The sequence below is a fragment of the Cydia amplana genome, chromosome 5, assembly GCF_948474715.1.
Source record: "Cydia amplana chromosome 5, ilCydAmpl1.1, whole genome shotgun sequence".
Classification (NCBI taxonomy): domain Eukaryota; kingdom Metazoa; phylum Arthropoda; class Insecta; order Lepidoptera; family Tortricidae; genus Cydia; species Cydia amplana.
The window spans coordinates 2,308,947-2,327,614 of record NC_086073.1 but is presented as its reverse complement, the minus strand read 5'-3'; the positions used below and the strand labels follow the sequence as shown (position 1 = coordinate 2,327,614).

Below are 18,668 nucleotides of genomic sequence, written 5' to 3'. Positions count from 1 at the left end.
ATATATGAACCTAGTTGGGTGTAACATAATATTGGCATTGTCACCGGGTTAGACAAATCCTTTCAGACATAAATCAGTAATATATTTAACTGAAATGTCAGTGAGATCTAGACATCTATGTTCGACAGACGAAAGACCAATGTAAAATGTCAATGAACATGCGTACGTAACGTAAATTAGATACTGTTCTCCGTCTAAACCAGGATTTCAACTCGCAACCTGTTCGCAAGATACAAGATTTAATGCAATACTTGTTCGACCAGTAGGTAAATTAATACATTATTTACACAAAATCATCATTCCATCTCCAACAAAATCAAACCACTAACAAACCTGGGAATAAAACTAAATTAAATACTTCCAATTTCCAAAACAACAAATGCGCCCTCTAACTACTATAATCATTCGCCATTTTGAAATTACACGTTAGAACCTGTATTATAGGAACAAAACCGCAGTTCTGCACGTAATTACCCCTCAAATTTGCATTAACGTTCAACAAATCATCGCTGACGAGTAAATTAATGTCCTATTTCTATCGGTGTAAAACATGTGCAGGGATTAGTGACGTGCTGTAATGAGTTTTCTCATTCCGGGGAATACTGATAACGACAATATTGCTGGCAATGTGAGCAATGAAGCAATAAGATTACGGAGGAAAATGTTTAACAGATAATAAGTGATAATAAATGATTCCAATTTATAAATGATTCATGTTGTTTCAAAAGTTTTACAGGAGAAATTGGACGTAACTTTAAAAAAAATATTAGTATGATTAGTATAGAAGCTCTTTAGCAATAAGACCGCCTGTTGTTACTTCTGTCTTCATGTATTATGTGGGTCTCTCTGTAAATGTTTTATTAAGGTTGTGCAATAAAGATATATTGTATTGTATAGAAATATATCTTGGTATGTATCAGTGGCGGCGCGTCAAACATATCCATAGGCAAGCCGGGGCTAATTTGGCTTACATATTTTCTTTACAACTCTGCTCAAACATCCAAAAACAGACATGCCGGTGGGAATTGGCTTTTTATGGACGCGCCGCCACTGGTGTGTAGCCTAATAGGATGTTATTGCGCTTTCCAATAAGTTTCGGTATTTTCTTAGTACATATTAAAATAGTAAACTTTTCCCTTGGCCTTAGAAAGCTATATAAACAATGAGGTTAAGCAATACAAAAACTGTTAACTGTTGCAAGATTTATGTAAACACCACAATGTGGTAAGCTTTCCGAACGTAACTTATCTGTTGAAAATGGCAATTGGCACGTGACGATCATCCCCAAAACTGTCCCAAAGGCAGTCAAAAAACGCAAGCTACAGCTACTACCTTGGTCATATCATGCGAAACGAGAAGTATGAACTCCTTCAACTCATTATCCAAGGAAAGATCCAAGGGAAAAGATCATCCAGACGAAGACGTAACTCATGGCTCAAAAATCTCCGAACATGGTTCAAGCAGAGCACACGCTCATTATTCCGCGCAGCTGTGTCTAAACTTCGTATAGCCCTCATGATAGACGACCTCCGGTAGGAGATGGCAATGGAAGAAGAAGATCATTCCCACACCAACCAATATTGCCATCAACTGACAACGTTCGCAGCGTGAGCAATGCAAAAGAGAAGACACAATATTGCCGGCAACCTTCCCAGTTCGGGCAATATTCCCGACAACGGTACGTCTCTATCCGGGATAATTTGTCTGGGTAAATGTGACGGTTATAGGATTTGCTAGTCACTTGCACTTAGCTTGAAACGCAGGATTCTAATAAGACGGGGTTATTAGTGCATTTATATAATTGAATTGGTTAAGGGTGCAGTGTTGAATTCTGTAGAATGTGGTAAGTACAGTCAGCATCAATAGTAGCGGATGAAATAACGCGCCAAAAGTATCTATTTATATTTACCATCCTGAAATTACTTTCCAAATATAGATAAATGTCTACAGTTCGCGTTAAAAACTGTATGTTACAAATTGTTGTACACACTACACATAAAGACAAGTCATATCTCTTTTTGATAAGCCGTTAAAGAATGTATGTAGATAGCAATAAAAAAAATAAGAAAATCAAACAAAGGGATCCCAGGTATGGAAAAAAAACTTATGTAAAAAAAAAATATGGAGATTAGGTTTATATGGAGAAACGGCCGTTTACTATCCTCTTTTAATTTATTATAAATACATATTTTCAATTACGAAACCAATACGATTAATATTATCTAAAGTGTGCCTAATAAATAAGCTACATATGTACAATACAAGTCACAATAAAACACTTTGCGATCGTCATAAATCCAGCTAATTGTCGCGAAATACCTTCAAGAGGGTCTTGAGTCCCAATTAAAAACAACTTGGACCCCCCAGCTCCATATTAATATTTTCCACCTTTATGAGCACCATAATTGTCGCTAGTATTAAAAGTTACAATATTCCCCCCAAAAAAGTAATAACTCGAAAAAACTGCACATTAAATTGAACTTTACTAATATACAAATAAGGTTGAAAATGTAATGACACTGTTGCGAAATACGCCGTTTTTTAATTAATTTGAACACGTGGATTATCGCATAGGGTATTCGGGAGATATTAATTTTTAACATAAGGGATAACGAGTTTGCCTCAATTATTGAGAATGAGTATGGTAATACGTGTGACAAATAAAACATGTTTTGGTTCAATGTTATTATGTATTAAGGTAATGCACGTGTCACGAATTGGCGATGCCCTAATTCATTATTTAATAAACCATTTAATACAAATAGTTGCTCAAGTTTCTTAGCTAGCGGAGCGGGTCGTGGTTATAAATATTGTTCAGTTTTAGGAGTACGTACAGCCATAGAGAAATATAGTACCTAAGACAAGAGTGCTCACTCCATACATCAGTTAGACTATTAATTTCAGTGTCTACATCTAGCATCGAGTAGCGGAACTATCAGTACTGCTACTTGACAATAGATGTAGCACCGACCGGAAAGTCGTATGTTGTTGAGATAAGACTTCATCGAGCATCGAGTAGCGGAACTATCAGTACTGCTACTTGACAATAGATGTAGCAGCGACCGGAAAGTCTTATCTCAACAGCATATAAGACTTTCCGGTCGGTGCTACATCTATATTGTCAAGTAGCAGTACTGATAGTTTCGCTACTCGATGCTAGATGCTAATAGTGTTTTTGGTACTAAAACTGATGTATGGAGTGAGCTATCTATGTATTTTTTTCTCTATGGTACAGCCTACAGTAAAATTTTTTGCTCGTGTTACACGCCACACCCGGTATAAAAGAATATTTGAATCATGTCTCGTTATTTTAACGCACGTCTTACCCGCGCCAATACATGTCCGTACATGTACGAGCGAAATGCACGATAGCTGTTGTCAATGTCATTCTGATATCAGTTTTCGAATTGGCCTGACTGCCTTCGATCGCTGGTAGCCGACCGACAAATATTGACTCACGACAAACATGCCTCACTCCTTCTCAGAATGGCCGACTAAAACTTATTACTCTTATTAGCTAAAAGTTCTCTTTTTAGGGTTCCGTAGCCAAATGGCTAAAACCGGAACCCTTATAGTTTAGTTTAGTTTAGTTTATTTACATCATAATGATAAATTACAGTATAAATTATTCTTACGCTAATCTATATGAATTTACATTATGGTCGTCAATAATGTAGCATGCAAACGTATATAATTATAAAATGTCAACAATGATAATCAAAAAACAATACAAACTATTAACACTACGTTTATAAGATAAGCTCAGAAATTTCAGAATAAGTAAATAAATAACGGAATACATGTCAAACAAAATATATATAGTAGGTATCTCATAATGATCGTCATACTTATACTAAGATAGATTCGTCATGTCTGTCTGTCTGTCCGTCTGTCCGTCCGTATGTCACAGTCACTTTTCTCCGAAACTATAAGAACTATACTGTTGAAACTCGGTAAGTAGATGTATTCTGTGAACCGCATTAAGATTTTCACACAAAAATAGAAAAAAACAATAAATTTTTGGGGTTCCCCATACTTAGAACTGAAACTCAAATTTTTTTTTCATCAAACCCATACGTGTGGGGTATCTATGGATAGGTCTTCAAAAATGATATTGAGGTTTCTAATATCATTTTTTTCTAAACTGAATAGTTTGCGCGAGAGACACTTCCAAAGTGGTAAAATGTGTGTCCCCCCCCCCCCTGTAACTTCTAAAATAACAGAATGATAAAACTAAAAAAAATATATGATGTACATTACCATGTAAACTTCCACCGAAAATTGGTTTGAACGAGATCTAGTAAGTAGTTTTTTTTAATACGTCATAAATCGCCTAAATACGGTACCCTTCATGGGCGAGTCCGACTCGCACTTGGCCGCTTTTTTTTAGTATTTCACGGTCTTTAGTATTTCGGAGTTAAGGCAATGAACAGGCAGTAAGGGCCACTTGCACCTTTCACTAACCCGGGGTTAATAGGCTAAACCTGGAGTTACCATGGTTACTATACAGGGTGTCCCAAGAAGTAGTGATATACTGAAGCTGGGAGGTAGAGGACCTAGAGGGCTATCTGAATCACCCCCATGTATGTTCCGCGATTTTTCGTATTTTCGGAGTTATGATTTTTTTTTAATTTTTCACCTTTCGCCGAGTACGATGAGATTTTTATTTATGGTGACGTGAATTATTGCGGTAGATGCTTGATTTTTTTTGTGTGATACGCTGATAGATAGGCCAATTCAGTATGGTAACATTTACTATCGTTAGATCTTTGAATGGAATTAAAAAAAAAAATTAATAAGATAAGATAAGATAAGATAATCGTTTATTTGATAAAACACGAGTTATACATAAGATGTCAATATATACAAATTCAGTTCTTTACATGTCTGGCTGGAATTTCAGCATTCAAATATTTATTAAAAAATTAAATTACAAATATTAAATAAGCAGTATAGAATCATGTTGAAGAGAAAAAAAATGACAATGTGTACCAATGTCAAATTACTGAACTAAATTATCTCAATATTGTTAATTATAAATAGTTGTATTAAATTTAAATCATTAATGTCATTATCAATTTTTCGACAGTAAACTGTACAGTTATTCACATGTCCGGCTGAAATTTCATTCATAGTATTATGTATAAATTAAATTTCCAATAAAAGAAAATTTACGGAAAAAAACAATTGTTAATGTGTATCAATTTCAAATTCCTACTTAACTAAATCCTATCTAAAATTATTAATTTTAAAATGTTGTATTATATCATTTAAGTTATAAAAACAATGTTCCAATAGTAAACTATACAAATTTTTCCGAAAAGCCTTTCCTTCTAGTGTCCTTATAGCAACAGGAATAGAATTATACAAATTTACAGCCATACAATAGCAGTTATTTTGGAACAGCTTTAGCCTTTGATGCGTCGGTATCTCTAGGTCGTATTTGTGCCGTTTATCGTTGCCCTTTTTTTTAAACAAACCTATATTATTTTTAACAAATTTACACATTTCGAACACGTACAAGGATGGTAAAGGCAGAATTTTTTTTCTTTTAAATAATGGCTTGCAGCTATCTAAGTAGTGGGCCCCGCATAATGATCTCACACATCTTTTTTGCGCTTTGAAAACTCTATCGGCCTCGGTAGAGTTGCCCCATATTATTAACCCGTATCGAATTTGTGATGATACATAGCCGTGAAAGGCTGCGGTTGCTGCCGCTTCAGAGACAATAGAACGCAAACGATACAAAACATAAACAAAACGATCTAGCTTATTACATAAGTAGTTGATATGAGCTTTCCAATTGCAGTATTTGCCAAGTAATGCCAAGAAAGATAAAATTACCCAGTATGTTCACAACTTCAAGGGCGCTTAGAAAAATAAAACATACTGGGTAATTTTATCTTTCTTGGCATTAATTTTTTTTTTTTAATTCCATTCAGAGATCTAACGATAGTAAATGTTACCATACTGAATTGGCCTATCTATCAGCTTAGCACACAAAAAAAATCAAGCATCTACCGCAATAATTCACGTCACCATAAATAAAAATCTCATCGTACTCGGCGATAGGTGAAAAATTTAAAAAAAATCATAACTCCGAAAATACGAAAAATCGCGGAACATACATGGGGGTGATTCAGATAGCCCTCTAGGTCCTCTACCTCCCAGCTTCAGTATATCACTACTTCTTGGGACACCCTGTATACCAAAAGTACTAAATAAGATTTTGTTCTAATAAGAAAAATCAGATTTTGTTCTAGTAAAAAACGGCCAAGTGCGAGTCGGACTCGCCCATGAAGGGTTCCGTATTCAGGGGATTTATGACGTATTAAAAAAAAACTACTAACTAGATCCCGTTCAAACCAATTTTCGGTGGAAGTTTGCATGATAAAGTACATCATATATTTTTTTTTAGTTTTATCATAACAGGGGGGGGGACACACATTTTACCACTTTGGAAGTGTCTCTCGCGCAAACTATTCAGTTTAGAAAAAAATGATATTAGAAACCTCAATATCATTTTTGAAGACCTATCCATAGATACCCCACACGTATGGGTTTGATGAAAAAAAAATTTTTGAGTTTCAGTTCACAGTATGAGGACCCCCAAAATTTATTCTTTTTTTTTTCTATTTTTGTGTGAAAATCTTAATGCGGTCCACAGAATACATCTACTTACCAAGTTTCAACAGTGTAGTTCTATAGTTTCGGAAAAAAGTGGCTGTGACATACGGACGGACAGACAGACGGACAGACGGACGGACAGACAGACAGACATGACGAATCTATAAGGGTTCCGTTTTTTGCCATTTGGCTACGGAACCCTAAAAACCCAAGGATGTTACATTTCAAACTTTTACCTATTTTGATTTTTGGTAAAGATATCATTTAAAACATATACCTACTTATTTAGATTTTTGGTAAAGTTAAAATTATATTTCCGAAAGCATATCGTACATAGCTACAAAAAAACCTTTTCACACAACCTATTCGGAAAAGAGCTTTTTCTTCCCTGCTAGGAGGGATCAAAGTGGCACTTTTCCTCCCTGCTAGGAGGGATCAAAACACTTTTCTGTTCTAGCACATTATTTACCTATACATTTTTTGCACATTATTTTTTTAGCTTAAATAATCTGTTTAAGTATCAGATTGTGTCAACACTAAGATTTTTTTATTTTCCTCATAGTTGATGTGAAAAGCAGTATGTGTCACACGGTACCTATCAAAATTATTTTGTCTTGGGCGTTAACACTTGAATCCCTCATTACGCTCAGGATTCTACTTTAGAATCCATCGCTTCATTCAGGAGTACGCCCTTGACGGAAATATATCATTTTGATCCCTTGTAACACAAACTAATAACTACTATTTGCTACTTACTTACAGAGACACAGAAAACAAGTCCGCTCATACCTACAAGCAAATACGCTACTGGACTACGCTACCAGAAAAAACATAGTCAACATCAAAACATTTTTAACCTTAACACAATGATATAAGGTGCAATTATGACTGTCATTTACGTTATCTTGAATAACGCCACCATTTTTACTCGACCAGCAATCCTGACCTCCGTTACTATATAAACTATGCATAGTCAGGGGTCACACAACACTGGTTATCAGCCAGGGGTTGTCAAGCGTTGGGAAGACATTTGCTTAACCAATTAACGAGACTTGTCCGACGAAAAAACGGTTTGAAATGTCAAATGCTGTGGGACTGGGAGTGGAATGTGTAGTGTACCAGCAGGGGGGTGTCACTCCGCAGTTTAGGTACATTTGGCCGGCGCGCCCATCGGACAGGCGTATGGCAGTGGGCTGCCGCTCGGCGCGCACGATAGTTGTGTCACGTGGCGCTCGTGCAAAATTGAAAATACACAATGGCTTCGAAACTTACTTCCGTGAGAATCAGACATACTATCTCCGGATAAAAAATGTATGTTTACATAATCAACGTTTGTAATTCCTACATATTTATCTTAAAAATAATAAATCAGTGGGTATAGGTATAAAAACTTGTCAAGTGATAACCCCGTGCCGACACTCACAGCTCGGTCATAAAACTGCGGCGCGCAAAGGAGATTCACGGTTCGTGCGCGGTTATAAGTTTCAATTTTGCTTGCAGGCGGCGATATAGGTGTAATTTTATACCCAAATCTGACTTTTGTGAAGGAGTGAATTTTCTGTACGGTAGTACTATTAGTTATTCTGTGGTACCAGTTGGAAGTAGAACATTTAAAAAAATGTTGTCAACGAGATTTTCAGAGCAACAGTCAATTATTGACCCCGAGAAACACGTAGGTATCTCAAGACACCAAGTCTTAAGAGGAAAATGGGACGGCCGCTTCTCCATACAAACGCAATCCCCATTTTCCTCTCTGGACATTGACATTATTGGAAAATATTTACATAATTTGATGTATAATAACCAAAGCTACGTTTGATTTTTTCGATTTTTTTTATTATTGTTAAATTAGGAACGAAAAACAGATTTCATACAAATTTTTTAATGCTCCTAACTCTTATAATAATTAAAAAAACATGTATGAAAAGGCGATTTCAGTGGGTCCTCCTTTCGTTCTTAAGTTAAGATTCGGCACCTTCTGAAGTTCTGAGTGAAATCAGCGCACGTCGCTAACTACCAGCGCAAACGCACTGTTTGCGGCGGCGAGAACACAGGTCATTAGCGACAGTGTGTTTCGTCCATAACCAGCTCGCAACTGATCTTAGGTAAACCTTGTGTCTCGGCAATACGGCTCAAAATGTGTCAGTACCATGATACCTAACTTAACCTGATTATTGGTAAATCTTAGTATCAAAGGCATAAGGGTCAGCGATGGTCAAAGTTGTTACACTTGTGAAAATGGATGAACAAGTGGGTTTTAGCCGGCGGTGTCTAATAAGTAATCATTGGTGCTACATAGTTTTGTCGAGGAAAACAAACGTTAGTATAGTTTTGTGTTATTTCTAGGTCAAATTTACTTCAAATACATTTAAAGCGGTATAGAAACGTTGTTACAAAAATTAACCATTTTGGTGATTATAAGTGATTTATTTGGCATTATTAAGATTATTATATAACTAGATATTATTATTCTACTATTTAGCGAATAAGATATTTCGAGTAAGTAGGTGAAAATGATTACAAAAGCGGCCAAGTGCGAGTCGGACTCGCCCATGAAGGGTTCCGTATTTAGGCGATTTATGACGTATAAAAAAAAAACTACTTACTAGATCTCGTTCAAACCAATTTTCGGTGGAAGTTTACATGGTAATGTACATCATATATTTTTTTTAGTTTTATCATTCTGTTATTTTAGAAGTTACGGGGTGGGGGACACACATTTTACCACTTTGGAAGTGTCTCTCGCGCAAACTATTCAGTTTAGAAAAAAAGCGGCCAAGTGCGAGTCGGACTCGCCCATGAAGGGTTCCGTATTTAGGCGATTTATGACGTATAAAAAAAAAACTATTTACTAGATCTCGTTCAAACCAATTTTCGGTGGAAGTTTACATGGTAATGTACATCATATATTTTTTTTAGTTTTATCATTCTCTTATTTTAGAAGTTACAGGGGGGGGGACAGACATTTTACCAATTTGGAAGTGTCTCTCGCGCAAACTATTCAGTTTAGAAAAAAATATTAGAAACCTCAATATCATTTTTGAAGACCTATCCATAGATACCCCACACGTATGGGTTTGATGAAAAAAAAATTTTTGAGTTTCAGTTCGAAGTATGGGGAACCCCAAAAATTTATTGTTTTTTTTCTATTTTTGTGTGAAAATCTTAATGCGGTTCACAGAATACATCTACTTACCAAGTTTCAACAGTATAGTCCTTATACTTTCGGAGAAAAGTGGCTGTGACATACGGACGGACAGACAGACGGACAGACGGACAGACGGACAGACGGACAGACGGACAGACAGACAGACAGACAGACAGACAGACATGACGAATCTATAAGGGTTCCGTTTTTTGCCATTTGGCTACGGAACCCTAATATTAGAAACCTCAATATCATTTTTGAAGACCTATCCATAGATACCCCACACGTATGGGTTTGATGAAAAAAAAATTTGAGTTTCAGTTCGAAGTATGGGGAACCCCAAAAATTTATTGTTTTTTTTCTATTTTTGTGTGAAAATCTTAATGCGGTTCACAGAATACATCTACTTACCAAGTTTCAACAGTATAGTTCTTATAGTTTCGGAGAAAAGTGGCTGTGACATACGGACGGACAGACAGACGGACAGACAGACGGACAGACAGACAGACAGACAGACAGACATGACGAATCTATAAGGGTTCCGTTTTTTGCCATTTGGCTACGGAATTCTAAAAATGGGACTTAAATTTTTGTTAGTAACAATAGGGTATTTTCCTACTCCTTAGTCAAATCAGCTTCTTTTTTAGAACTGTCAAAACGATTTGCTTATATGGAATTTATATGAAACATTACACAGTGACGTCATGGTGAACTCACCTACTTTTTAGGGTTCCGTAGCCAAATGGCAAAAAACGGAACCCTTATAGATTCGTCATGTCTGTCTGTCTGTCTGTCTGTCCGTCTGTCTGTCTGTCCGTCTGTCCGTCTGTCTGTCCGTCCGTATGTCACAGCCACTTTTCTCCGAAACTATAAGAACTATACTGTTGAAACTTGGTAAGTAGATGTATTCTGTGAACCGCATTAAGATTTTCACACAAAAATAGAAAAAAAAACAATAAATGTTTGGGGTTCCCCATACTTCGAACTGAAACTCAAAAATTTTTTTTTCATCAAACCCATACGTGTGGGGTATCTATGGAGAGGTCTTCAAAAATGATATTGAGGTTTCTAATATCATTTTTTTCTAAACTGAATAGTTTGCGCGAGAGACACTTCCAAAGTGGTAAAATGTGTGTCCCCCCCCTGTAACTTCTAAAATAAGAGAATGATAAAACTAAAAAAAATATATGATGTACATTACCATGTAAACTTCCACCGAAAATTGGTTTGAACGAGATCTAGTAAGTAGTTTTTTTTTATACGTCATAAATCGCCTAAATACGGAACCCTTCATGGGCGAGTCCGACTCGCACTTGGCCGCTTTTTTTATTTCTATCCGATTTATTGAATAGAACTTGTGTTTAAAAATAGCTGCTATCTATGTTTTTCTAGTAATTATCTGATGCTTTATTTCATGCATGGTGTAAAATAATTTATTTTATATACCTACAGTCAAATACCCTATTATACATACCTAGTCTATCATAAGCTTAGGAACATAAGGCACTGGTCAAAATAACAGGCCGACTAAGAATAAGAACCATTAATCGCTTCCACAAAAACAGAAGCCGAAAATACGCGCCAAATTAAACCATTGTTTTTAACTTTTTATCGCCGAACAACATCATTTGAGCCGTATCTAGGGTTCCGTGGCAGAAGGTTCTTGTAAGAGTTGTAAGCAATCGCAACAAAATTATTAGTCTTCCGTACAAAACTTTGTTTATCAATTATAAAAGTAACTGATTAACCGAAGAGACTGATGATGATAGTCATGCTAGACTAGTGGCAATAGGGGCAAATGTACCTTACCTATAGGTAAGAAATAGGTACGAATAGGTTTTTTTTGTTAAGATATAGGCTTAGGAGGCAAACGAGCATACGAATCAACTGATGGTAAGCAAATACCGTCGCCCATGGACATCTGCAATACTAGAGGGAGTTGCAAGTGCGTTGCCGGCCTTTAAAATGGGAATAGGTGCGTCTTTTTCTTGAAGGTTTGTCCGTAAATACCACAGGCGACAATTTGACATTTGGCAGTAATGTCGTGCTGCAATACTGCTGCTGTAATGCTGGTGAAGTCTGAATCCGAACGGTACCTTTATGCGTGCTGGGGTAGATAAAATATGGTTTGATGAGGATATCCGACGTGGCTTGGAATTTTAGGTCTATAACTAGATTAAGTAATAAAATTTGTATAGGACAACACTACAGTCAGTGGAATTTACGAAATCCTTATTAACCGACTTCCAAATCTAAAAGCAGGGGGTTATCAATTCGGTTGTATGTTTTTTAGGGTTCCGTAGCCAAATGGCAAAAAACGGAACCCTTATAGATTCGTCATGTCTGTCTGTCTGTCCGTCTGTCCGTCTGTCCGTCCGTATGTCACAGCCACTTTTCTCCGAAACTATAAGAACTATACTGTTGAAACTTGGTAAGCAGATGTATTCTGTGAACCGCATTAAGATTTTCACACAAAAATAGAAAAAAAACAATAAATTTTTGGGGTTCCCCATACTTCGAACTGAAACTCAAAAAATTTTTTTTCATCAAACCCATACGTGTGGGGTATCTATGGATAGGTCTTCAAAAATGATATTGAGGTTTCTAATATCATTTTTTTCTAAACTGAATAGTTTGCGCGAGAGACACTTCCAAAGTGGTAAAATGTGTGTCCCCCCCCCTGTAACTTCTAAAATAAGAGAATGATAAAACTAAAAAAAATATATGATGTACATTACCATGCAAACCTCCACCGAAAATTGGTTTGAACGAGATCTAGTAAGTAGTTTTTTTTTATACGTCATAAATCGCCTAAATACGGAACCCTTCATGGGCGAGTCCGACTCGCACTTGGCCGCTTTTTTTATGTTTGTTACTCCATATCTCCGTCAATACTGAACCGATTTAGATTTTTTTTTTATTGTATGTATATGCATACAGATTGGTCCCGTTTTTGTCAAAACACCGTTTTTGTCAAAACACCGCATTTGATGCAGTGGAACTGCTGATGATGATCAGAACAGAACTCTTCAACAACGCATAGTTCACGTTTGGCGATTTGTCCTCTTCGTTATGTTTGTTAAGGAAGTTAAGTTTTTAAGCCACATTTTTGTCAAGCTCGAGTTCTGAATCGATGATGGGATCCACGAGGAATCGAGGGAACTCCTCCAATCTTAAAGGCATGCGTATAGAGATTTTGGTATTTTCATCAGAAAATCGAGCATTTTCATTAAAAACTGTCGCATTTTATCAAGTGGAACTGCTGATGATGATCATAACGGAACTCTTCAACGACGCATAGCTCGCATTTGGCGATTTGTCCTTTTCGTTATGTTTGTTAAGCAAGTTAAGTTTTTAGGCACATTTATGTCAATCTCAAGTCCTGAACATGGGATTCATGAGGAATCGAGTTTCATCGGAAAATCAAGCATTTACATTAAAAACTGTGGCATTTGATGAAGTGGAACTGCTGATGATGATCAGAACAGAACTCTTCAACAACGCATAGTACACGTTTTGTGATTTTGAATTTCGATTTTTACTTGGACTGGGCCCCGGACTTCGGACTCGGACCCGTACTCGGACTCGGACCAGGACTCAGATTCTGACCCGGACCTTGACCCGGAAAACCACTATGATACCTAAACTAAATAAACCACTATGATTACCAATACCATAAAATGTGTATTTACATATTACCAAATTAAAGTATAAGCGCCGTTAAGTGGGTTAGGCTAGTAGTTAGAGAGTCGGTTTTTAGGATTCCGTACCCAAAGAGTAAAAACGGGACCCTATTACTAAGACTCCGCTGTCCGTCCGTCCGTCCGTCCGTCCGTCTGTCACCAGGCTGTATCTCACGAGCCGTGATAGCTAGACAGTTGAAATTTTCACAGATGATATATTCTGTTGCCGCTATAACAACAAATACTAAAAACAGAATAAATAAAGATTTAAGTGGGGCTACCATACAACAAACGTGATTTTTGACCGAAGTTAAGCAACGTCGGGCGGGGTCAGTACTTGGACGGGTGACCGTTTTTTTGCTTGTTTTGCTCTATTTTTTGTTGATGGTGCGGAACCCTCCGTGCGCGAGTCCGACTCGCACTTGGCCGGTTTTTTTCTATTAAAGATTATTTAATTTTAAAATTAGATACCTACTCTCAATAGAATGACAAAATGTGAATAAAACCCTCGGCACGCGACTCCGACTCGCACTTGACCAATTAAATAACTGGCATAAAAACGAATTGCGCATTTAAGGTGAATAACTCACGTTATTAATTTTTTAAATTGTCCGTCGGCCGGCACAAAGACTTACGTGTAAAAAAATAAAAAAGGTTCTTTATGGCGCCGGTCGTAAATGTCGGGCGATTGTGCGTTCATTAGGCTATCTGTAAAATACCTAATTGGTTAGGTTGTTTAGAGGCTAATATTTAGGTAGAATATATATTTTTATAGTGATTTTGGTAGCTGATTACTATGAAACATGTAACGCGCCAAAAGTATCAGGTAGGCGACCTATTTTCCAAAGACCTACACCTATATATACCTACCTATATCAACATTTCACGTTCAAAAGTAAGTATAGATGGTCAAGCAAATCTTGTCAATAGAAAAAGGAGCGAAATTCAAATTTTCTATGGGAGGATGCCGCCTTTTTCTACTGACAAGATCTGCTTGACCATCTATATGTGTCATACTTAGTATAATATTCTACATGTAGAGACATATTTCCTTTTTACAGAATAATTTGATTACAGAATACTTTTGACGCGTAGGTATTCTGATCCGCTACTTGTAGTGCTGACTTTACCTGGGCTATAACCGCGAAAATCGAAGTTCGCAAATTGCGGGCATCTGCCTCTGTCTCTCTCATTACACCTTCATTGGAGTAAAAGAGAAGATCCCCACAATTTGCGAATTTCGGTTTTCGCGGTAGCCCCCCAGGCCCCTATTTCACCACGGTGACAGGTGCGACAATTGTCGACATCACGGTTACTGACGTCACAGACCTCCATAGACTACGGTAACCGCTTACCATCGGACGGGCGGTGTGCTTGTTTGCCACCAACATATTAATTAAAAAAACTCCGTTATATCGCCAATAAATAAGTACAATAGTCACAAGAAATACGACAATTGTCACGAAATTCCGACACAGAACTCATTTTCTGTCAAGAATTACCGAAAGTTCTATTAAATCGTGTGAAAATTTTCATCATCATCATCATAAACTTCGAAAGAGAAATACAGGCTTGTTTTTTGCCGATATAATAAAGGTTTTTTAAATAATACAATGATGGTGACAAAGAGGAATACGGCCCGCCCGGTGGTAAGCGGTAACCGTAGCCCATGGATGACTGTGACGTCAGCAACAGTGACATTTGTCGAATTGTCGCACCTGTCGCCGTGGTGAAATAGGGGCCTGGTCTAACCACCTAAGTAGCCATGGACAATCCGACAAGAAATAGTAGAAATTACACAGTGGCAACATTGCAGTCTCGTCCGTCTCAAATCAATCTAAGAAAACTAATTTATTTATTTTCTACAGTTTCTTGTCAGACTATAATAGTATATAAATATTTTTATAAATTGAGGTTTAGACAACAGCAAATACTAACTGATTTAAAACTAAACATTCCAATAAATCTCATTATTAAAACGTTAAAAAAAGATCTCTATGCCCATTACACCCTAACAACTCTAATTCGTTGCCAACGGGGGTGGGAATGGGAACCCCTTTTAACCGATTTTAAAGTACCTAGCAGTGCAGCTAGCATAACATAAAGGCTTATTTTCGATTCGCTAGTCGCGCGAGATCTTCGATCTCTTTCGCAGTGTAGGTACCTACTTACTTACCTAATTACTAGAATAAAGGGAAGGGGTAGTCTAGCTCGAACAGTATCGTATCTACTCAGCTAAATAATAATATTTGCTCGGAAAACATATAAAAACTCAAAAATGCGCGTTTTCCCATAGATAAGACCTAGCTAGATCGATGTTTGCCCCCGAAAACCCTCATACTTATAGCAAATTTCATTGAAATCGTTAGAGCATTTTCCGAGATCCCCGATACCTATATAAATACAAGTATTTAATTAATTAATTATTGTAATGTAATTGCTCGTTTAAAGGTAGGATTAAGATATTTTCGATTTCATTTCAGCGCCGCCGGAGGTGATGAACGTCATAATCACAGCAGTGGACGAAAACTAGAGCATGGACGGAAACTAGTGCAATGAACCTATTGCGACAGCGAACGTCAGTCATTTTATCATGGTAATTGACAGATCAGATAGTGGTCTAAGAGCTAGCCACGGCCATAGGTATGCAATTTATAGAGCAACGAAATCCCTCTAGTTAGTATGCCATACTATCATTATTAATTAATCCGGGCGCCTGGCAGCTGTTTAGCGGTGGGTGTGGGAGTAGATGGGCAACAAAGTGGTTGTAAAATCAATTGAAGGTGTGCAATTTATAGAGCTCTGTATTTGGTGTCATATAATAGCTAATTATGTATTTAATTCAAATATAACAATGCCAGGCGTTTTATTTGGGGGAAAAGTAGTGCCAGATGATGAAAATACACAATCACTTGTGCGCCTGCAGGAAGATCACGAGCAAATTTCACCTGACTCACAATAACTATTTATTTAATAAATTAATATGTGCCACATGAATCATAAACAATATCAACATGAATAGGTGATAAATAACCTGTCAATTAATTTTCATTAAACTAAACAATACAATAATAGATCTTACAATACGTAGGCGGATATTTAATGCTTTTAACATCATCAAACACCTACCTACACTATTAATTAATGAAATGTGAATATACCTTCAGGAAATATATAATTGTTTAGTTTAGAATAGTCAAATCTAATACTAGCTGCTTTACTACAAACTACCTAATTATATCGTTTAGAAGTTTACCCAATTTCCAAAACTATTCTAATAAGACTTCGGTAACGGTCAATGCTACCTACCTACTGGAACGTCTGGAACGCGCCGAAGAAGCAAAACAAATTCCTTTTGTTCACAGTTCAATCACCCCTTAATCTTACCCTCGACTTCATTATTTCAATCTACACTTACCCAGTCATTTAAAAAAGCATTCGATAGGTGTTTTATAGTGACATCTTGTTTATTTACCTCATAAAGTGCCCGCTGGCACGCTGATGTAAGTCCAGCTCCACGATGTCGCTTTTACGCACCGATAAAACACCCAACAGTCCGCCGCACTACACGAAAACCAAACACTGTTTAATTAAAAAAAACAAAAACTTCAGCTAATCTCGCATAATCCGATCGATTAATTCGATTAGCGTTTTATCGATATTATCACGTACGAGTCGGACAACCGCCGCGCGCGACTCCCGGTACAATGGCGACAATCGACAATCGTGCGGCGCGACTGCGGTGACCGCGCTCGCAACAAATCCGGCGATAAACTCGCGCGGCTCCGCCAATCAGAGCTCGCCAATACGCCCACGAAAGCGCGCCGCGCGCTTCTATTGGCCAAGCAACTGCCATTGCCTTACGGATGTTGTTATGCAGAACGAGACCAACTGTTCAAAATTCGAAATAAGAATTTAAACGTTTTCGAGCCGGGCGTAGCAACGTAAATTGGTTGCGCGCGTGGCGGCCGTGTTCTCTTTCAGTTGTTCTTGTCTTCTTTTTGTTGTTTAAGGTGGCTCGTTGTATGGAGAGGGATATTCGTGCGACGTTCTTGGGATTGTTTCTCCTGAATCGCTCAATGCCCGTTTCAGCCGCCATTGTATTGTCCTCATTGGTTCACGAATAGCTTTACGAATCGATTTAGAAAGCTTCTTCGTAATTCTTCGTAGTTAGGTACATGTATTTTAAAATATGATTAAATATGCATAAGCTTTGTAACTATACCTAGTACAGTACCTAATGTTTATAAAAGTAAGTTAGGAAATAAAAATCTAAGCAATGTAGTAGCTACCTTTCAACAATATCAATCAAATGGTACGGTATCATTTAATTAGGTACCTATCTGACAAAAACGAATTGTATATCTTTTTTTTTATAGTAAAAGAGAGTACACACAATACATTGGGAAATAATATACCTAAACAATGATACAAAACATTTAGTTTTCTCTACGTCTACGTACAGTACGAAATGCTATAATATAATATACCTATATATAGGTACACAATAGGCATAACCACCACAACACAACGCACACAAACGTATTCACAACCTGTGTGGCTTACATAAATAAAAGTAGGTGGGTGTGTAAAGTGCTTATGGAGCACCTGATACAATAAAACCAAAATATAATAACTTAATATAATATCTTTTTTTAAAAAAAGGGAACCGCCTTCAAAAAACCAACCCACTGAAAAGCACAAAATAATTTTTATATGGCACCCCTATACGTCTCCAGTCCCTATCCCGTCGTAAAGCAAATTTCTGCCAAAAAGTAATTAATACCTAATAATAAGAAAATTAATAATCATCCGGGTAATTACTTAGTTTTTGCAGTCGGTGCCAAACCAAAATGTTTGAGAACCGATATTTTAGACAACGAAGAACTGCACTTACTTGCATTATAAAGACATACTTAGTTTACTCATTAATTTAGTTCTTGTAGGTACTACTTACTCGTATTTTTTTGCTGAATGGTAGTAAAGAATGTTTTTGTTGGTTTGGCACCGCCTTCAAAAACTAAGTAATTACCCGGATGATTATTAACTTTCTTATTATTAGGTATTAATTACTTTTTGGCAGAAATTTGCTTTACGACGGGATAGGGACTGGAGACGTATAGGGGTGCCATATAAAAATTATTTTGTGCTTTTCAGTGGGTTGGTTTTTTGAAGGCGGTTCCCTTTTTTTAAAAAAAGATATTATATTA

The 18,668-nt window shown here is 36.9% G+C and overlaps 1 protein-coding gene across 1 annotated transcript in view; it reads right to left on the bottom strand.

Moving 5' to 3' along the window:
* Positions 1 to 17,242, bottom strand: part of LOC134647791 (transcription factor Sox-21-B-like) — an 82,007-nt gene extending 64,765 nt beyond the window's left edge. Inside the window, exon 1 of the mRNA XM_063502113.1 lies at positions 16,934 to 17,242. Within this exon, the coding sequence (XP_063358183.1) occupies positions 16,934 to 16,938 (5 nt within the window). The 5' untranslated portion in view covers positions 16,939 to 17,242. The remainder of the gene's footprint in view (positions 1 to 16,933) is intronic.
* Positions 17,243 to 18,668: the final 1,426 nt, after the last annotated feature.